At 27.0% G+C, this 24,620-nt stretch overlaps 1 protein-coding gene across 1 annotated transcript in view; it reads left to right on the forward strand.

Moving 5' to 3' along the window:
• Positions 1-20,648, forward strand: part of LOC136074781 (caspase-7-like) — a 72,383-nt gene extending 51,735 nt beyond the window's left edge. The window contains exon 4 of the mRNA XM_065787074.1: positions 20,271-20,648. Coding sequence (XP_065643146.1) covers positions 20,271-20,524 — 254 coding nt within the window. The 3' untranslated portion in view covers positions 20,525-20,648. The remainder of the gene's footprint in view (positions 1-20,270) is intronic.
• The last annotated feature ends 3,972 nt before the right edge of the window (positions 20,649-24,620 follow it).

Here is a 24,620-nt window from a genome sequence, read left to right on the forward strand (position 1 = left end):
ATAAATTGAATTTTTTTTGAGATTTAGTAACTCTTCCTGATGATCCAGCGATGGTGAAACTCCGAGTCGATGATAAAAGTTAGATAAGTGTTTTTTACTAATTAATTATTGCTCTGTTTTTAAGAACATTGAGCACTCTATTTGTAAAATACCCTAACATAATTTACATATATATATATATATATATATATATATATATATATATATATATATATATATATATATATATATATATATATATATATCCATTAGTAAAAAACACTTATCTAACTTTTATCTTCTACTCGGAGTTTCACCATTGCTGGATCATCAGGAAGAGTTACTAAATCTCAAAAAAAAATTCAATTTATAGAAAAAAATATTTTACAGGAAGTTATAAATTATTATAAAAAATTTTTAATTACTATATTTTTTTGTTAACGGGAAGTTACAGAAAGTAATTATGAAATAATTTTCTTTGGAATGGGGATAGTTTAATTTGGTCATTTGTTTTTATAATTTTTTAAGAGGTATTTATTTTCGCGCCTACATTTAGAAATTAATTCAGATTTTTTATTTAATAAATTTTCTTGATTCAAATGAGTAATTATTTCAAATTTTTCTTGCAAACATAGCATACATTTTTTGGAAATGTTATTATAGGCAGGGGCAGATTTTAGAATAGACCATTGTAAATTAAAATTTTTATTTTTTTCTTTTAAATCCCAAATATATTTTGACAGCATAGTCTCTTTTGAATATTTTTTGTGTTTAAACGATTGTTTGTGGTTGGCATAACGTTTTTTCCATTCCCCCTCGGTTAAGCCAATATATTGTTTATCAGGGTTGTTTTGTGAGGAAACAATGCACTTGTAAATTACATTTTTCGAAAGGCATTTTCCATTTAGAGGGCAATCTACTTTTTGTTTACAATTACAATAATCAGTGTTTTTTTCTTTTATATGTTCATTTTTATTAATTAACGCGTAGTTGTGGCCTTTTATAATTCTTTCTAAATTCTTTGTACAACTATAACTTACTTTAATGGTATTTCTGTTAAAAATCTTATGTAATTTATTAGAGGGAGGAAAATGTTTGTCTACTAATTTTAGAAAAATTTTACCAATATTTGTTGAAACATTTTTGCTGTACGGGGGGTTGAACCAAATTATGTTTCTATTTCTATTACGCTTTTTTGCAATTTTCTTTTCAAATTTTAGTTCGAAATTTTGAAAGCCACTTTTTTTAAGGGCATCTTCATAAACGCGTTTAGAGGAGTTAAAAATATTTTCATTAGAAGAGTTTTGGTTTAGCCTATTGTTAATTGAAATTGGAATTTGTTTTATAATTTGAGGGGGATGGTTCGAATTTACATTAATATACAATAATTCGTCATTAGGTTTTTTGTAGGGCTTATAGGAACTTTCTGAGAGGTTAAATGTGACATCAAGAAAATCAACTATTTTTAAGTTTATATTTATTTCAATTAGGAAGCCAATATTTTTAAAAACTTTAATAATATCTTTTCTAATTTTATCGAGTTGTGGCCCTGTTTTTTTATGCATTATTATTAAACCGTCGTCGCGATAAAGACCTAATTGATTAATTTGGATTATTTTAGCAAGGGTATTTAAAATATATAAACCTACAAATTCGCAAATTTCTGCTCCGTCGTAACTTCCCATTGTTACATCAAAGCATTCGTGCGTGGTTTTTTTCTTCCACGTTTCCTTATCAAAATAGAGTAAATTTTTTCTGCAGTGCTTAATTATACGGATAGTGTCCTCAGTAATTTCTAAATGGGATTTTCCAAATTCTATTGTTTTATCTAAAATTTCTGCTGTAATTGAGGGGTAAAAATCAATAATATCAAATTGTATAAATGTGCATTCATTTTTATTGTTAATTTTAGAAAACCAATCTATAACATTTATTTAAACAATTATTTTTATAATAATTTATAACTTCCTGTAAAATATTTTTTTCTATAAATTGAATTTTTTTTGAGATTTAGTAACTCTTCCTGATGATCCAGCAATGGTGAAACTCCGAGTAGAAGATAAAAGTTAGATAAGTGTTTTTTACTAATTAATTATTGCTCTGTTCTTTAAGAACATTGAGCACTCTATTTGTAAAATACACTAACATAATTTACATATTAAGCTCCAAGTTTATACTTGTTGAGCACTCTTTAATTGTATTTTACCTAACCTAAACATGGAAACTAACAATTTTACTTACTCTCTCAAAAATATCCCGATCCCAGACAAAAAAAGTTATACTATTTCATTAATAGACAAAGTAGAACACTTTATTAAAAGAATTCGTTGGAAAGCCCATTTTTTCTTAGAATCTGAAAAAAACAAAAACCCTTTAATTGAAAAAAAACAGAATGAAAATTATGGATTCAAAACAAAAAACGCCCCACCATTTATTTCTGACCTGGAAAATTTTGAAAATGATTTATTACACTTAATTAAAACTATAAAATTCCAAAACATAAATAATGAATTCCAAAAACAATTAAAATTAGACATTAATAATATAAAATTGAACCCTAATATTTTAGTTTTTGCTGACAAAACAAGTAACATTTACCAAATTACCCCAGAAACTCATCAAAAAATAATGCGCGATAATATTTCTAATAATTATACAAAAGCACCAAAAAACTTGGAAAACGCCATTAATTTAGAAGCTCAAAACATCGCCAAAAATATTAATTTAGATGCGAGAATTGAATCAGTTGCACCAGCGCAAGCGTTTGTTTCGCTAAAAGATCACAAACCAAATTTTCAAAATAAACTCCCTTGTAGGCTACTAGTACCTTCAAAAAGTGAACTAGGGCACGTTAGTAAAATAAAACTAGACAAAATTAATAACTCTATTCGGAAAAAATTAGGTTTACATCAGTGGAAAAATACCACTGATGTTATAGATTGGTTTTCTAAAATTAACAATAAAAATGAATGCACATTTATACAATTTGATATTATTGATTTTTACCCCTCAATTACAGCAGAAATTTTAGATAAAACAATAGAATTTGGAAAATCCCATTTAGAAATTACTGAGGACACTATCCGTATAATTAAGCACTGCAGAAAAAATTTACTCTATTTTGATAAGGAAACGTGGAAGAAAAAAACCACGCACGAATGCTTTGATGTAACAATGGGAAGTTACGACGGAGCAGAAATTTGCGAATTTGTAGGTTTATATATTTTAAATACCCTTGCTAAAATAATCCAAATTAATCAATTAGGTCTTTATCTCGACGACGGTTTAATAATAATGCATAAAAAAACAGGGCCACAACTCGATAAAATTAGAAAAGATATTATTAAAGTTTTTAAAAATATTGGCTTCCTAATTGAAATAAATATAAACTTAAAAATAGTTGATTTTCTTGATGTCACATTTAACCTCTCAGAAAGTTCCTATAAGCCCTACAAAAAACCTAATGACGAATTATTGTATATTAATGTAAATTCGAACCATCCCCCCTCAAATTATAAAACAAATTCCAATTTCAATTAACAATAGGCTAAACCAAAACTCTTCTAATGAAAATATTTTTAACTCCTCTAAACGCGTTTATGAAGATGCCCTTAAAAAAAGTGGCTTTCAAAATTTCGAACTAAAATTTGAAAAGAAAATTGCAAAAAAAGCGTAATAGAAATAGAAACATAATTTGGTTCAACCCCCCGTACAGCAAAAATGTTTCAACAAATATTGGTAAAATTTTTCTAAAATTAGTAGACAAACATTTTCCTCCCTCTAATAAATTACATAAGATTTTTAACAGAAATACCATTAAAGTAAGTTATAGTTGTACAAAAAATTTAGAAAGAATTATAAAAGGCCACAACTACGCGTTAATTAATAAAAATGAACATATAAAAGAAAAAAACACTGATTATTGTAATTGTAAACAAAAAATAGATTGCCCTCTAAATGGAAAATGCCTTTCGAAAAATGTAATTTACAAGTGCATTGTTTCCTCACAAAACAACCCTGATAAACAATATATTGGCTTAACCGAGGGGGAATGGAAAAAACGTTATGCCAACCACAAACAATCGTTTAAACACAAAAAATATTCAAAAGAGACTATGCTGTCAAAATATATTTGGGATTTAAAAGAAAAAAATAAAAATTTTAATTTACAATGGTCTATTCTAAAATCTGCCCCTGCCTATAATAACATTTCCAAAAAATGTATGCTATGTTTGCAAGAAAAATTTGAAATAATTACTCATTTGAATCAAGAAAATTTATTAAATAAAAAATCTGAATTAATTTCTAAATGTAGGCACGAAAATAAATACCTCTTAAAAAATTATAAAAACAAATGACCAAATTAAACTATCCCCATTCCAAAGAAAATTATTTCATAATTACTTTCTGTAACTTCCCGTTAACAAAAAAATATAGTAATTAAAAATTTTTTATAATAATTTATAACTTCCTGTAAAATATTTTTTTCTATAAATTGAATTTTTTTTGAGATTTAGTAACTCTTCCTGATGATCCAGCAATGGTGAAACTCCGAGTAGAAGATAAAAGTTAGATAAGTGTTTTTTACTAATTAATTATTGCTCTGTTCTTTAAGAACATTGAGCACCCTATTTGTAAAATACACTAACATAATTTACATATATATATATCCATATATATGTACATATAAACATAGATATATATATATATATATATATATATATTTATATATATATATATATATATATATATATATATATATATATATATATATATATATATAAATATATGTATTTAGTGTATTATCCAAATAAAAGATTAAAATAGATTAAACGAAAATAATGATCAACGGCACCAAAAAGACAAAATACCAATAAATATAATGATAAATATATATATATATATATATATATATAAATATATATATATATATATATATATATATATATATATATTTATATATACATTTATATATATATTTATATATATATATATATATATATATATATATATATATATATATTTATATATATATATATATATATATATATATATATATATATATATATATATATATATATATATATATATCTATATATAAATATATATATGTATATATATATAGTGTATTATCCACACAAAAAATTAAAAAAGATTAAACGAAAATAATGACAAACGGCATCAAAAAGATAGAATAAATATAAATAAAAATCTAAATATAAATAAATATATATATATATATATATATATATATATATATATATATATATATATATATATATATATATATATATATATATATATGTATTATATATATATATATATATATATATATATATATATATATATATATATATATATATATATATATATATATATATATATATATATATATATATACACAAATATATATATATATATATATATATATAAACAAATACAGAGCTTGCATCTACTTTGTTTTATTTTTACACTAAAATTACTATTATATTTTGCTTTGTTTTCAGCATTGCTCTTTTTTGTGTTATTTTGTGGACTTAATTTAACATTTTGTGATGAAATTTTTGCAAGTGACTCGCAAAGAGAATCGTGTAACTGTAAAGATAAATTTGAAAGTAACGGTCTTGAATGGAGTTGGTTTGCTACCAGAGACTTACCGAGCTCTTTTAAAAACAATCTTCTGCATAGAGTCTTTTGTTTATTCTATGTAGGATTTAAATGCATCCAAATTACAAAAGCATTAACAGCAGATATGTCTAGGATGTTGTAAAAGATTACCATAGGCCACCTAAATTATAAAAAATAGACTAATAAATAATAGATTTCATAAACTTATTTAGAGTACTGCTTTATTTATAATTACCTGCGGGTCATTCTCTTTATAGAAAAAGTAGACACCATTTGACCAAGAGTATCTACTCCACCCTTTGTTGAATTATAGTCCAGATTTATCTGTGTTTTTTTTTCAGGGCGATTCGATAACTCTGCATCACGATGATTGCTACTCAGCAGAATGACTGACTTTCCTTTCTTTTGGACATATGAGACTAAAGTTAACTGATCTTGGTGACCAAACAATGAAGAGTACACTTCTCGTGTTCGAGCAGGTAAAAATTCTGTAGAAATTTCTTTTTTATTTTTGCGCATCGTTCCAACTAGACTTAATTTTTTCTCCAAAAGTTCTTCTGCAAGTGTTACTGATGTGAAAAAGTTGTCGATTGTAACATTTCTTCCAGATCCTTTTATGACTTCAACTAAATCATGTACTACTCGTTGCCCTTGAATTCTTTCTGGTCCCTGAATACGACCGGTATAAATTTGTGCATTCAAGACATAGCTGGTACTTGAATCACACAAGAACCATGGCTTTAAGCCATATTTAGCTGGTTTGGATTTTATATATTGTCTAAAGGAACAACTTTCACGATATGGAACTAGCTGTTCATCAACAGTAACATTTTCATATGGTCTAAAACTATTTGAAAGTGTTTGTACCCAAACGTCAAAAACCTCACGAATAGGTGCAAATTTGTCATTGTTGCGTTTTAATAATCGAGCTGCTTTGTCGTCAAATCTCAAAACTCCTGAAATGGTATGAAAACGCTCATGACTCATTACGGAACGAAAAATCTGCCGGCCATCACTAATGTCCCATAGCTTCTCTGTAGCTTCACCTGCTGATCGGTAAACACCTGCTAAAAATAAAAGTCCGAGAAACCTATTTAGTTCATCCTCAGATATTGGTGCCCACTTTTCTTTAAAAACAATTTTACCTTCTTTGTTTGAATTAGTTAGAACTATCTTGAAGATCTTTGGGGTAAAAAAAAGTTGAAAAGCATCATTCATTGAATTTGTCATACCTATTGCATATGGTGTTAATCCTGGTTTTAATTTCATGACATTTTGTGCTGCAAATTTTTTAGAATTGTTTAGTCTTTGTTTTTGCCATATTTCATTACTTTTTGGGCACTTATAAACATTTGTTGTACTGCTAACATCCACTTCAGTTTCAACTATTCCATTAGTTTTATCTGGACTTATTTCCTCAGCTCTATCATTATGTATATTTCCTCTATTTAACACCTGATTTGCATAACTTTTTCTCCTTTGACTATTTAAGCCATAAATGCTGCTAGTGCCTCTAACTCCACCACGTGTTCTACATCTTCTAGGTCCTAATACTGGTGCTGACCGATTCTCTGCTTTTGAAATTGCATGAGTATCTACTTGAAAATCAGCATCATTTGATGACTCAGTATATTCTGAGCTGTCTGTTGTTACTTCAACAACAGACAGCCAACAGACAGATTTATTTTTGGAGTATATCAATAACAAACATAATTCTTTTTTTTTTTAAATGGAAAAATAAATTATATTAAAAATATCATTTTTTCATAAGAATAACTGTTTTTCATAAGAAAACTTTCTCGGGACTCAACACAAACTTTTTTAGTTTTACTTCATTTTCTTACAAAGCTATTCTGGTTAAGTGTTTAAATGATTGAGCTTAAAAAATATACAACACTAGTCTCGGTCTTTGTCATGATATTAACAATCTTTTTAAAGTTCTCAAACGCAACTTGTACCCGTCTTGGTTGATTAAGAAAATCCACAGCTCTTATATTAACAACACCAATATAAACATTTCATCGCATTCGGAAAACCAACAAAATTATCAATATTTAAAATTTCCTGATATTGGAAAGTTATCTAATTTAATTAAACAAAGACTAACACAATCTTTAAAAAATATTTTAAATCTGTCACGGTTGGATTGGTTTTTGTTTCATTTAAAATTTCAAAACTTTTTTCCACAAGAGATCCCTTTCTTACAGACTTTACTTTAACTCATTCGTTATCTATAAATTTGAATGCGCAGGCTGTAAATCTTGCTATATTGGCGAAACTACTCGCCATTTAAAGACATGAATAACCAAGCACAAAACGAGGGATAAAAGACAGACTTTTATAAACATATTCATTCAAATGAAAGCTGTTTAAATAGTTTTAAACATGCTAATTTCTTAATTTTGGTTTCGGCCTTTAACAAATTTATATTAAAACTCAAAGGAAGCATGAACATAGGGTGGGAAAAACCCAATATAAATAAACAAAAAACCATGTAAAATTGACAACTTCAATCTAGTGCCTTTTAACATTACCAGTTCTTTTATCTTTTTAAAATGTATATATATATATATATATATATATATATACATATATATATATATATATATATACATATATATATATATATATATATATATATATATATATATATAATATATATATATATATATATATACATATATATATATGTAAATAAATTTATATATTTATATATATATACATATATATATATATATATATATATATATATATATATATATATATATATATATATATATATATATATATATATATATATATATATATATATATATATATATATATATAATATACAGTACTGGACAAAACATTTGCAGCTAACATCGAACAATGCTAAAAAGTGTTCCTAATTTTACATGCCTTAAAAACGAAACGAACTATACTACCACAGTAAACAGTTCAGGAGTCTGGAGTCATAGCATGCTATGACATGAACAATCAGCTGACAGGTGACAGCACACAGGCAGAATTTCGTTGACAAGTGCCATTTTGCAGCGGACAAAACAAGTGCAACTTTTTTGCTTTGTTTCATTTTCTTAAGTCTGGTCCGTGTCAACGTCACGGAAGTTTTTCAATAATTAAAGGAAGTATCCAGAAAAGTCCAGAAGCATGCAGAAGCTTCCAGAAGTTTCCACAAGAAGCATCTGGAAGCATCCAGTAGCATCCAGAAATATCCAGAAACATTCACAAGCATCCAGACGCATCCAGAAGATTCCAGAAGCTTCGAAAAAAATTCAATCAGTCAGTATTATCAAGACAGTTTATCGAAGTGAGTTTTATCAAAGTGTTTTATCGAAGAACATCAATACAAGAAGTGAAATACTACAAGTGTTTTATTATATCAATATAGTCCACACCAAACCAAGGCGTTGTGTTCCACAGGGCATTATTGTATCATCACAAGGTAAATGTAACACGGCAAGCCTTGAGAAGCGTGATTATTTAGTAATTTTATGACTTCAAGTGAAAAATGGCTCCCGACAGTCTTGGATTGGAACTAAAAAAGAAAATTTTTGGCGATTACGTAAGTAAAGTGTCACAAAAAAGTATTTTTGATAAATATTGCGTGAAAAAACGGACCGTATCAAGACTATGTTCCTAATATCGTTCTACGGGGAAGTTGGCAGCAGATAACAAAGGTGGAAGACCGCGTTCCACCACTTCTAGAGAGGATTCTGTGATCGTCAGATCCGTCAAAAAATATCCCTGGATATCATCAGTCGAGATACAAAAGCAATTAGAGCTGTATCAGACCCAACAATCAGACGATGTGCTGTTGACGCCGGATTGTTTTCTCGACGCCCTGCAAAGAAACCGCTGATTTCACTATTAAAGCAGAAGAAAAGACTCCTGTTTGCTACATCTCATATTGACTAGAATGTGCAGAAATGGCAAACTGTCCTGTTCAGTGATGAGTTGAAGTTCAACATCATTAGGAGCGATGGCATTTGCTGTGTACGTCGACCGGCCGGAAAACGCCTCGATTTACGTTACTGCCATAAAACCGTGAAGCATGGTGGAGGCAATGTAATGGTTTAGGGGTGTTTTTCTGCAAACGGTCTAGATTCAATACATCGAAACGATGGAATAATGGACCGTTTCATGTATAAAAATATCCTGAAAGATGTTATGTTACCTCATGCTGAATGGAATATGCCAACAAAATGGGTTTTTCAGCAAGACAACGATCCGAAACACACTGCAAAAATAGTCAAGCAGTGGTTTCAAGTCAACCACCTATCGGTAATGAAATGGCCGCCTCAATCTCCAGATCTCAACCGTATCGAGAACCTGTGGGAGATCATCAACCGCAGAATTAATCGTGAAGGTGTTATTAAAAAGGATCAACTGTTTGAACAAATCCAAAAGGCCTGGGCAGCGATTCCACAAAATTTTATGGATCACCTGATCGAATCTATGCCTCAAAGATGAAAGGCTGTGATCGACAACAAAGGATTCGTTACGAAACATTGATAGTGAAATACAGCTTGGTCAACATTTTGTCGAGTTGCACTTGTTTTGTCCAGAAGAAAATCAACTTTTTTTAATATTTTTGATCAATTTAATTATTTTTGTGTACAAATAATGAACTTTGTGATGAATAAAACTTGAAGAACTTTGTCTCTAATCAGTTACATAGTTATTTCTCTAAATTGAAAAAATGCAGCGCTTTTATATGTAGAAACCAAATTAGCAATATTCGGTTGCACTTGTTTTGTCCAATACTGTATGTATATATATATATATATATATATATATATATATATATATATATATATATATATATATATATATATATATATATATATATATATATATATATATATATATATATATATATATATATATATATATATATATATATATATATATACAGTATCGAAACAATGCATTTGTAAATAACTATTTTGGTAAGCACTTGCCATTCGCTTTTTCAATTTTTATTATTCAATTTTATTATTGAATTCAAAATTATGGTCCTTTATATTTCTTGTAATAGTAATCTGTTAAAAATATTATACTACTTATTAGAGGGAGGGAAATGTATGTCAGCTAATTTTAAAAACGCGTTTCCAATATTTATTGAAACATTTTTGCTGAACCAAGGGTTTAAATAAATTATACTTCTATTCCTACTTCACTTTTTTGCAATTGTTTCTCTAAGATTTGCTCGAAATTTTAAAATCTGCTTTGTTTAAGACCATCTTCATACACGCGTTTAAGATATGTACCAGAAAAAAATTTCGCGGACATTTTAAAGGATATTTTTTTAACTATTGTAATCCAATATTGAATGTTATATATATATTTTGAAAGTACATATATTAACATTCCTAAATTTCGCTTGAGAAAGTTTGTAAAGTTTTGTACGTGAGAACGCATGCACTATGCGTTTTTCATTCAACATCAGCTTTTGCACGGTTTTCGGCTGGACATTCTTGGTAGATCTTATCCATTTATTTTTAAAATTTTAATGTTTCCGGCTTCTTTTACTATGAGCCTTAGTTTTCATTTGACAAGAGCCCAATATCTTTGGATAGGACGTTCGGGACAATTGGGTGGATTGCAGTATTTTTCAACGTAATCTACTTTATATTCTCTAAGCCATTTTAAAGTTGTCCCAGAGTAGTGGCATGATGCTAAATCGGTTCAAAATAACGGGTAACCCGCGTGTGATCTTAAAAACGGCAAAAGACGTTTCTTGAGGCATTCTTTTATGTATATTTTGGTGTTAATTGTTCCTGTAGTCACAAAACAAGAGCTTCTTTTACCACATTCACAAATTGCTTGCCAAACTAAGAACTTTTTAGCAAATATTTGCATTCCAATACATTTATAATTGGAATTCAGTTTCTTGCGATTAATTGCTAAGTAATATTGGTGTCCCGGATCCAAAATATGCAGAACAATAAGTTTCATCGTCAATAATCAAACAAGATTTTTTGGCACATACATTTTTATAGAGCAGCTTTGAACAACGAATTGCGACATTTTTCTGCTTTTCTTTACGACGACGAACTTTTTTCTTTTTGTAAGATTTATAACCACAATTTCTTTTCACTCTTTGTTAAGTGGAAACACTTGTTTTGAATTTATTCGCTAAATTTCGAACAGAAATCTCCGGTTTTCCAACTAAGGCTTTTATCTCTCACTTTTTTACCAAGATCTTGTCTAACCAAGATCTTGTCTCCTTTACCTAATCTTGTTTAACCAAGATCTTGTCTAAAATCAAAATACCAAATCATAACAAGCGCAGATTTTTTCTGGTACATGTCTTAAAAGACTTAAAAATATTTTTATTAGAAGTGTTTTGATTTAGTATATTTTTAATTGAAATTGGAATTTGTTTAAAGTTTTGAGGGGATAATTTTAATTTATATTAGTATACGATACTTCATCATTAGGTTTTTTATAAGGCCTATAAGAATTATCCAAGAGGTTAAATGTGACATCAAGAAAACTCACATTTTTTTAATTAATGTTAATTTCAATGTGGAAGCCAATGTTTTTGAAATCTAGTATGATATTTTTTCTGATTTTGTTATGTTGATGCCCTTTTTTGCATTATAACTAAACCATTATTGCGATACAAGCCTAATTGATTAAAATGGACTATTTTATATAAGGAATTTAAAATGTATAAGCCTTCAAATTCACAAATTTCTGCTCCGTCGTAACTTGTTACATCAAAGCACTCGTGCATGGTTTTTTTTTTCCTCGTCTCGTTATTAAAATAGAGTAAGGTTTTTCTGCAATGTTTAATTAGGCAAAGAGTGTCGTCTGTAATTTTAGTGTGGATTTTTCCAAATTCATTTGTTTTATCTATAACTTCGGCTGTAATTGAGGGGTAAAAATCATTGATATCAAATTGTACAAATGTGCATTCATTTTTATTACTAATTTTAAAAAACCAATTTAAAACGTCAGTAGTATTTTTCCACTGTTGCAAATTTAATTTTTTTCAAATAATCTTATTTATTTCAACTAATTTAATTTTGCTAACGTGCCCTAGTTCACTTTTTGAAGGTACTAATAGCCGACACGGGAGTTTATTTTGAAAAATTGGTTTGCGATTTTTTAGTGAGATAAATGCTTGCGCTGGTGCGACTGACTCAATTCTAGCTTCTAAACTATTTGTTTTAGCAATATTTCAAACTCAATATTTAGCTCAAGAAACTAGATAGCATAAAATCTTATTATTTTTAAGATTCAGGGTTTCTTAAGGTATATACACCAACATAATATTAAACAACTAGTGTGAATGAATAAAAATTATCTCAAAAATCATGACATTTACTCTCAGTACTTGCATCTTTTTTTTTGAAAAATCAATATTTATGTCAGCAACAACTTTTTGTGTAGAACCCAACGCTGGTGAAAGAGGCAGACTAGAAGTCTAGCTATTATTCAAGACTAAAGGCATTTAAAAATTTAACATGCGGGAATGAAAATAAACATATTGTTGTTCTAGCAAATTTTGTTCAATTTTAAAAATTTCACAATTTAAAGTAATACATTATTCTGCATTGACCTATTATTGCAAATTATATCTATTTTTCTTTGAACTGCGCTTTAAAGTAATATTTGATTTGTACTCTAGAATTGCAACCAATGAAATTTTGATAGCTATTCACACTATACTAAACCTGTATTTTTATACAGAACAAAAAACATACTACAGATTTGAGAAAAAGAACGTAGAGGGTTTTACATTAGAAATATTCTTTTTCTTATCTATTTTATATTTATAGTCATTTTGGTAGAACTTAAAAATATTAATTGCTCTCTAATATTATATGCTGACGATATCAAACTATATAGTGCATTTAATGATGCCGATAACAGTCACAATCTTGCTTTTGCCATCGATAAATTTTATATTGGGTCAGAAAGAAAACAGTTAAAAGTAGCCAATAATAAGTGCAAAGTACCAACTTCATTTTGTAAAGATATAAACTACAACTATTAATTAGGAGATAATAATTTTACCTGATCTACATACTTAACTAATCTTTATGTGACCATGGATTATTACTTATTTTACAGTAATCACCTTGCAAGTATTGTCTGTCCATCAAACATTTGAGGGTATTACTTCCTTAAGTGTTTTAAAAGTCGCGCTCCACGTGTTATTGTGTTATCGTGTTATTGCATATATATATATATACATATATATATATATATATATATGTAAATTATGTTAGTGTATTTTACAAATAGAGTGCTCAATGTTCTTAAAGAACAGAGCAATAATTAATTAGTAAAAAACACTTATGCTGGATCATCAGGAACTCTTCCTGATGATCCAGCAATGGTGAAACTCCGAGTAGAAGATAAAAGTTAGATAAGTGTTTTTTACTAATTAATTATATATATATATATATATATATATATATATATATATATATATATATATATATATATATATATATATATATATAAATGTATATATATAAATATATACATATATATATGTATATATATATGTATATAAATACATAAATATATATATATATATATATATATATATATATATATATATATACATAAATAAATATATATATATATATATCATATATATATATATATCATATATATATATATATATATATATCATATATATATATATATATGTATGTATATATATATATATATATATATATACATATATATATATATATATTTATATATATATATATATTTAAAATAGATTATTCGGGTGAAAAACTATTACTGTACAAAATTTTAGTAAATCAACCATTTTATTTCAAAAGTTATGGTCTCCACAAACAATCTTTTAAACATAAATAAAATTTTTAATTAAATAACATATTTTATAAAATAGTAATTTTTTGAGTAGACTAACTACATACAGATTTTATTATGTATTTCATTCGGCTTGGCTGGCAAGAAAAACATTCTTGCACTCAACAAAGCCAAGTTACATTAAAAGAAAGTACACCACTTGGCTACCAGGAATAACACTCTTGCTGGAAATTAAGCCAAGTCGCAATACTTTAAAACCATGGAAACAACATATCACATACCAACTATTACACATTATAGCGCATAACCCACTTCATATATACCTAATATTTGCACTTACACAATCAATATAATTTTAACACATATAAACACATAACAAATAACACACATTAGAACATTATATGACACATAAAAGTACTTGAATATATAAATAAAAAAAAGTATACAAATAAGGAACATTTACAAATATAACCTTACTTGTGCAATATTTGTTCAATGGCATACCTTGCAATATATGTTTATCAACTTAAAAAAAACTTGTAAAAATCGAATGATCAAACAACCTGCTTTATAACATTATATTAGCAAGCAAATTTTGTGTAATTTTCATTAGCAATTGATAATTTCATAGTTATATAAAATCTATCAGAGAATCAATTAATAGTAAATCAAAAACAACAACCTAGCTTTTAGTAAGAACAAATAGGCTTTTAATAAAAACAACAGGTTTTCAGTAACAAAGTTTGTTTTGTTTAATTATTTTTAAAAAAGTGGTGTTTTATAGTAAAACAATAACTTTTTATAGTTAAATATATTTGTAAATACAACATTTTTGTATGTATTACAGGTAGCATTTATTAAATTGCATTCCATGTAATAATTGTTCCTTAATTTTAAAAAATATGTTATTAAACAATCTTGTTCTTAAACAAGCAATATGAAGTTGACCGTGTGAGAAGTAATTGTTTTTATGAGAAATACCAACTTTATTAAAAGTTTGTTCTTGTTCAAAAGTTTGATTTTTAAAAAAAGAGCAAGGTCTTTGAGATTTAAAAAATAAAAAACAAGTAGTAATATACTGTATATCGACAAAGAACTTGAATTGTAAACTTGAAAATGCCTGAGTTAAAGAAATTTTCTCAATTTAAAAGTTACTTTACTTATTCGTCCTTTCCCTTTAATGCAAAGCATTATGGTATTTGTATATACACGGAACTGAACAACAAAAATAAGTTGAATAAAATGTCAAGCATTAAAATAACTGATATTGTTCTAATAAACTTGGTTGTTTTATTTCACACCTTTTAAATTTTTTGTTTCAGGTTTTAAAAACTATATTATTGGAGTATATCTTGCACTATACTAGACTTTGAAGAAAAGATATTAAAAAGTACACCAAATTATTTTGCTCAACTAAAAAACAAAAAAAAATAAAAATAAGTGGGAAATTTACATACAGTGTAAATGCTTCAGCAACTAAGTAACTATCTTTAGTAATTAAGTAACTAACTTTAATAACTAAGAAACCTAAACGCTTTAGTAACTAAGTAAAGCATAAAAATTTATTCTTATATGCATTTCCCAACAAAAAAAACATTGAAGAATAAAAATGAACATTTTAATTTATTATAATAGTTTTTACTTTTGCATCGTTTCAAATAATTTTTAGTCATAAAAAAAGTCTGAAAATAAAATGTATATAAACAAGGTAAAATCGTATTGATTTTCTTTTATTTTAAAATTATTTGATTGCACAGAAAAAAAGTCTTTATTTTGTAAATAATTCGCTAGTTTCTGCAAATGCTTTGGTACATTAACATTGGTAAATCTAACTGTTTGATATGTAGTTTTTGCTGTCTATCTATTATTTCCATAAAAAACGTTTTAATGGGACTAGCTTCTGGTACAGAAAGTGTTTATTTTTGAAGAAAAGCACTTTGCTTAAGTCACTTTGTAAATGTCTCACTTTATACCTTCCCTAATTAGGACTACAACTGCCCATGCCATTTAGAATTTATAACAAAATCAAAATTTTTTAGATTCGCAGCTATCTTTTTCATAAGCAATATCTTTATTTTCATTACTCCACTGACAAGCTTGTGATCAGAAACTCATTATCACAGTTTCTAATATGATGTTTTAACAATGAAGTTGGATGAATATTATACTCATGGTTTACAACTGAACCGAAATTTGATGCAGAGAGTTTTTTTATTTCGTTCTTCAAACCATTTTTGTTTTTGTTTTGATCTTTATTTTTTCAACATTTGATCTTAAGTTTTTTTAACACTAATTAACAAGAGTTAAGTTGGCAAGCTTTAATTTTTTTTGTCATATAAGATAGTCTAGACAATATAGAAACTTTTTCGTTATAACTAAGCCTCAATTTTCCAAACCTTTTTCCATTTTCTTATTAATAAAAGTTTCAGAAATAATTTTGGTTCAACTTATGTTCAATAATTAACGCAGCCATTGTTATACGGTTTAACTCTAATTAATTTACATTGTTTTCTTTAAAATTAAACTGGTCAATGATTTATATTTGACAGGCTAATTTATGTTTAGCAGCTCTTCATTCAAAACATCGTCTGATACTGTCTCAGATTCTTTATAAGTAAATATATGTATATGTGTGAAAATATAGATTTTATTTTTTGACCAATTAGGTTACATCTTTAGAGATTGTTATAATTTTAACACTATTAAATTTCTCCTTTAAAATTAGACATAATGTTGCATTTAGTGGAACCTTGCTATAGCTTTTAAAAAGCTAGTACCAACAGGAATTTTATAGAGTTAAATATATAATCTTTTACTTATTTATAGGTAGTAAAAAAGTTTTGGATGTTATGAATGATTATACAAACAAGAACAGATTAACAAAGAATAAAAATGCCTTACTACGTGATTAAAAATATAAAAATAAATTTTATTAAGCCAAGCGTGATAAGTCATCCTTAAAAAAATTCTTAAAATAAATAAATAAATATATATATATATATATATATATATATATATATATATAAATATATATATATATATATATATATGCGTGTGCGTGTGTGCTTGTGTGTGTGTCTAAATATACGAATAAAAACCATATTTATATGAAAATGCATAGTGCACTCTTAAACGAGTTACAGTCTAACTGAAGATGAAATCTATATTGTTCTAACATTTCTTACTCTTTGTTAGTTGATTGTTTTTTATGAACGACCAGCATTACTATGAATGCTTTGTAAAACTTGAATTAAAAAGTTTAACTAAAGTAGTTCTTTTTCATTATTTTATATTGTCTCAAACAAGTCAAACTTAAATCTCAAAAAAAGTGCACTTTGCGAAAAATTTTCAAGAAAAATCCAGCATTTAAGCGGCATCTTTATTTTTTAGACATGCATCAAAATGCGCGAGGTATTTCAAGAAAAACGTAAATTTTACTAATAGAACTTTAATTAAAAATACTGTATAAAAAAATCATTAAAAACGCAATATTTGTGAGAAAGGATGTTAAAAATACTTAAAGTATATATTTTTTAATAAGTACTCTTTAGAGTTGGAAACATGGTGCAGCACATAACTCAACATCACAAGGGGTGCACTAATAATGAGAATCTTTTTATTTACCCTTTTTACTGCACACATCACACCTTCGTTGAGGTGCAGTTTTTGATTTTGTTTTTGTTACATACGATGGTAAATGAAGTTGAACTAATTACTTTGGGTTACCTTCGTGACATGGTCTCCCACCCTGCCTAGTAGTCACAATGTCATAACCATAAAAAGTAACTAAAGCACTAACAAGTTCCATTCTGAATTGTAATGAGTTTAGCATACCTTCAAACATTTTGTAAGTAACTTGCGCATTAAATATGGAAAGATTAATGAGATGAAAATAAAACTCCTTAAACACTTATTCACCCTTTTACGTACACAATCAGGTGGTCATTTGATCACTAAGATCAATATCACCCATGTTGCTGTTGTAAATATGGATTTTAGTTGGTACTTCTTTCCCTACACCTTTACGTGACTATTTCTGTGGTATCATGTATGCAGGTGATCATCATGCAAACATTGTGTTTATCTTTCCAATGCATTATCATGATTTGATATCCATGCTCGTAGGAAGCACATCTTTCGCTTGAGTTCAATTTTGCATTAATAACATTTTTTGGTAGTTATTTTTTGTTGCTTCGTAATGTTCCAACGACGTCAGTTTTTCTTTGAACCATATAATCACAAACTTCCAATGAGGTGTACCAATTGTCAAGGTATATGCATTGTCCAACAGCTAAAAGTTCCTCAGATAATTACATTACTACGTCAGTGGCTAGATATTTGTATTGATAAAAAATTGCTGTGCTGGCTCCAAGGTAAATAATTTGAATCCAGACGTAATCTGTTTTATCACATGTCAATGCAAATGTTTTAATACCGAAGTGGTTACTTTTTGATCGTATTGATTGTTTACAGCTAACTTTTCACAGGAGTAATGATTCATCTATCGATATATCACGTCCTGTTTGTAACATAAATAATAACATAACCCTGCGATTAACAATGTACTCCTGAATAAGTTTATTATTTCTTTTTTATAACTCTTGTCTACAGAACTAGAAATGTATTTAAAGTGAAGAAATCTCTTTAATTAAATTAATTTATTTTGTGATTGAATACTTTTGAAATCACGTGTTCCAAACAGTTTGATTTTAGTATAGTACATACGCAATTTGGACTTTTGAACTGTACCACAGAAGACAATCACTGCAAAATGAAGGCGTATGTTGCGAGATGTCAAAATAGCTCCATTATTATTAAGCTTGAATATACGAGAGTTTCTTTGAAATAATTTACCTCCTAACATTTGCTTATAGTATATTTTAGTTTGATCAGCAATATACTCACAAAGTTCATTTGTAATAATATATCCAAATAATTCAAGAGGGTCCGAGTTTTTGATATCTTCGTTAATTTCTTCAGAAAAAAATATAAATTGTCTCATTTCTTTTTTAGGAGGTTTTTTTACCCAATTTAAATATTCATAACACCTATCTTTTTTTTTCTAGAACTGGAGCTTTTGTTGCATTCTTGATATTTTGTTGAACTGAAGGAGTATTCTCATTAAAATCATCTACAGCTGCACTGTTATCACTTAAACATATTTTCTCATATGTCTTTGATTTAATGAAAAAATCTATTTCACTGCCAGATAAGGATTTTTTTAACGAAGAAAGAACACAGTATTCTTCCAAAACAAAACTTACAACATCTTGAACAGAAATTGAACGCCCTTTAGCAGCCATATTTTTTATATTTAAAAACGCAAGTTGTGTTAATAGTTCCATAGAACATTTGAGAATTATGAAATTGAGGTTTGAAAGGTGTGTGAATAATTTAAGGTCATTAAAGGATGTAAATTGTAAGGCGACTGTAAGGTGAAAAATTAACTTTAGTTACAAATAACATAGGTATCACCTTAGCTCAGTACGTATTACTACGGTGATGCTGCTTAACGCATACAAAAGCCCTTCGTATTATTACTTCGTTTTGTTTAAAGGGTTATCAAACAAGTGAAACATGTGTAATTGACTTTTAATCTTATTACATAAAATACCCTTAGTACTTATATATGTAACTCTTATTTTGTAGTAAAATGATTTTTTTTAGTATTTACTAAACAAACATCAAACAAAATCAAAATAAGAGTTTATACAAAAAAAAAAAACTTAGTTAAAAGTATGTTAAATATTTATGTAGTCCTGTGAAGCTTTAATGTTAAATATCTAAAAAATATTAAATAACTCTGAACTTATTTTTACTTCTAAGACCCTAATGTTAGACTAAATTTTATTTAGGTCATATGTCATGGCGCTCATCAAATGGAACATTTTACTTGAAAGCTCTATGTCGTGTTATCAATAATTTATTAGAAAAAAACGAACAAATTTCACTGATGGATATCTTATTTCAACTTAACAGTGAGATGGGCAACGCATTCATGCTAGCAGATTGTGATGAATTGAATGTAAACATTTGTAATATTGCTTACAATACTTTACGTGGAATTGTTCATTTTGAGAAAAAAGGAAAAAGGAGTGTTTATTTTTAGTTTAATGTAGAGAACTTTTTGTTTTCTACTTAAAACTCTGTGTATAAATATAAATTGTTACTTTAAATTCTTATTTTTTTAAAACTCAAAAACTTACTTTTAAACGCATTTTTTTTTTTTTTTTTTTTGAAAAAATTGAGTGTATTTAAATTAAATAATTGAGTAAATTTAATTAAATTAAATTAATTAATTCAGAAAGTTTAAATTTTTTTAAAAAATTAAGTGAATTTAAATTATTTAAGTTAATTTAAATAATTCAGTACTACCCTGTACTTACTTAGCTCGAAATGAATTTTTGAGTAAGATTACTTTTTGATATTAATACACCAAAAAAAAATGCTTGTTTTTAGTTTGTATCTCAAAAGAGACCTCTTGATTATGGATATGTGAGAGTTATACAATTGCTCGTTTGTTGAATTGGTTGTTTCTAGTTTTTTCTATATAATTTAATTGTTTGATTTTATTGTTATTATTTCCTAAATATTGTTATTTCTTATAAAATAACATTCTATGGGAAAAAACAACGTGTTTTTTTTTTAGTAAGTTAATATAGAAGACCGGAAGAGAAAACTTTTTTTATTTACCCCAACCGAAATTCTGCGTGGACTTAGCGGCCTTTCAATTTATATGCACTCCCTGGTTGTTCAAGTTAGTCAGTTTTCATACACTCACTGTATATTTTACCTAATTTAGTCAGTCAGTGTATGTAACCTTTTTTGCCTGTTTTTCCTTTACCCTCTAATTTGTCTTGATAAACGTCCGTAATTGATTTAAGATAATTTCAAAACTGAGTTTAACATATTTTTTAATAAGTGTTGTAGGTTCGATATTTGCACCATTTGATTTTGTCAACCTTAAGGAACCTTAAAAGTTGTAGATAAGCTATTATATGTAAGTTGGCTGACATATTCATTATAGTTTTTTAAGGACTACTTTAGTAAATAACAACTTTCATGTAAGCAATTGAAGCACCATCTTTTTCACAAAATTCAATTGCAACTTCATTGTGTAAAGATACATATTAGCAACTTTCTCTTCAAGTAATGACATATTTACAACTGAAACTTAGCAACTTTTCATATTGACAATTTTCATTATCTTCTACTTTATCTACGTCTTTAAATGCATAAACACATGGGTTCTTTAAACTAACTGCAACTTGCAAAATCGTTAAAACATAAAAGCAAAACTAATTTTTAGAATTAAAAATAGTTTACGACAAAGCAGTCGTTTTTGTGTCAAAAGGTTCTCTCAATCTAGCCTAAGATTAAAGAACTTTTCAACACAATAATGCCCACTAGAATTACTCAAACAACAGAAAAACAACTAGATGTACTTATACAACAACTTCCTTAAGTGAATAAATTATAACCAACAATTTTTTTAACAATTTGCCTAAAAAAGGCGTTATTTAAAGTTAAATATATGATCATTCCCCTGTTTTCTTTTCATTAAATAACTATGCAAAAGTATTAAATAGTAAAAAAAATCGAAAAAATATCTATCTAAAAAACTAGTTTTTTACTACAAAAGTCGACAACCTTTCAAATATCTAAATTTAATTCGGAACAATACTGACTTTTCTAAATGAATTAATTTAATATGCAAATCCTTTTTTAAAAGTTTGGTATGAAGTTTATGACATCAGTTTCCTCAAAACAGAAATAAGGTACAAATATAAAAAAAACTAGATTGCCATGTATTACTAAAGGTATTTTAAAATCTTTCAAAGTTAAGCAAAAACATTATACTAAATATTTAAAATTGAGAAAAATTGAGAGACAAACTATTTACAGAAATTATGCATGATTATTTGAAAAAAGAATTCCAAAAAAAAAACTACACTAGTTTACTTGAAAAATACCAATTAAACTTAAAAGCCACTTAACAACTAATAAACGACGTTGTTAGTAACACACAAAACAATATCGCAATCTTTACCCTCAGTTATTAAAGTAAATGATAATCCTTTTTTTGATTAACAAATGTTGCTTCCGAGTTTATTAAACATTTTGCATCTGTAGAACCAAACTTAGCCAAAAAAATTCCATTCCCTAAAAGTTAATTAAAGAAAATATTTTAAATATTTTTTTAAATATTTTGCCCTTTGAAGAGTTTGAAAAAGCTTTTAATTTGTTAAAAGCAAATAAAGCAGTCTTTATGATTTCAATGGGAATGATATTATAAGTGTTTTGACGTTCTAAAAGATATACGTTTCCAGTTTTTAATGTTTTAAAAATTAGAGAGTTTTTTCTGAAATTTTAAAAACAGAAAAAATTACTTAGGCAAAAGAAAAATATTTATTTCATTAGTGTTGACACTTTACTAATTGATAAGCAGAATTCAAATCGGATTTTTATGCTAAGTTTCAGAATTTTTGCAATGAACATTATTTTTTTTATCAAAATTTAGGTATTTGAATAAACAGTTAAGGTATTTCGAAAAATGCAAATTTGAATTCATTTATAAATGCTTGGATGTAGTTTAAATGATTTTAAAAATTTAAAGCATGCAAATAAAAAAACAAAGCAGCTGAATATATTATTTTATATTTTATCAAAAAACGGGGTTTTATTATAATAAAAAATATCTAACTTGTGCAAGCGCGGAAACTAGGATGCTGAACTGATGATGACAATGATAATGATGATTTAATATAAAAATATACATGTTAATATTATTAAACTTTTTTTTTTTATATAACACCATTAAACCTTTACAGATTTAAACTTTATTTGTGAATGATATTGCAGACAATATTGTCAAATAAAAAATATTTTTTCCGAAAGAAAATTTTGTTCGTTGCTCTTTCTTTTATAAACTTTTATTGAGTTATCTCAATTAATGCATCAACAGTAGTCTGCCATCATGTCTTTGTCCCAACGTCCTTGGTAACGATATTCATTTGTCTTAAGACATTGATGGAAACGCTCTTTGTTCTTCTTCACTCTTATTTCCAAGAATTTCAGGAAAATCGTCAAGATGACTATTTAGACAATGAATATTTTTATTTAGATCCAAGTTGACAAAAGGCTTTTAACATTCTATCATTTAAATCTCAAGAGCTTTTACTTTTTTTATTTCTGAAAAATCTTTTTTACAACATCCATAAACAACAAACATGCCAGTCTTCCCGTGCTATCCAATGTTTTAACAATTTCTTTATCATTTATAAGATAGCAAAATTGTGGCCAATAAAAAATTCCAATTTTTTTTTTAACAATTGGTTTACTATATCCAGTCAGACTTTTTTTTCAAAGCTGCCGTTTTTCAGGATCTATAGACTGTTTATTAAAAAAAAAGCCTTCGGGGTAAGTTGACAAATTTTTCACGGGGTAAGTTGGCTCATAGCATTTACTGTGGAAAAAAATATTTATTTTTATAAAATTATTTTTTTCTACTTTTTTTATTTTTAACAATATTGAAAATATTTATTCTTACAAAAAAATTTAAAAAAAATTTTTTTTAGTTTTTTTTTTCACAGATAAAAGGTGGGTTACTGTTTGGCTTTTATACGGACTAATATTTGGTACCAGCTAAAAGTAACATTAAATTTTGGGATAAAATTGTTGCAAAAATTAATTTGTAAAAAATTTCTATTAATTTTGCACTTAATAGTGCATTAATAATCATTTTTATAGTTTGCGCCAACTTACCTCGTGGTGGGATAAGTTGGCGCAAATTTTTTTTTTTTTTTGAGGGTTCGGAAAGGCCCCAAGAGTTTTTTTTTGTAAATGAATGCAAATTTTATAAGATACCCTAATCCATACTCTTTAAGACTACACTTTAATATTTTTAAAAAAATGTACTGTTAGGGCTACAGAGCTTATAGAGTAAAAACTGAGCTAACTAGCCCCGGTCTCCCCTACCACAGTTGTTGTAAGTCAAATATTTTTAGCTGTGTTTGTTTATTGAACGGCTGGACAAAAGTAATTCCAGGATCCTAAAACTTTTTGTTGTAAAGATGATTTTAATTTTTATACAATTTCTAATGATGAAATTGTAATTTATATTTTGGTATTTCAGAACTATTATGTCAATTTTCATTCATTTGTTAATGGTAAAACACTTATTTTGTATAATGAAACAGTTATTT

The sequence above is a fragment of the Hydra vulgaris genome, chromosome 01, assembly GCF_038396675.1.
Source record: "Hydra vulgaris chromosome 01, alternate assembly HydraT2T_AEP".
NCBI classification, from domain to species: Eukaryota; Metazoa; Cnidaria; class Hydrozoa; order Anthoathecata; family Hydridae; genus Hydra; species Hydra vulgaris.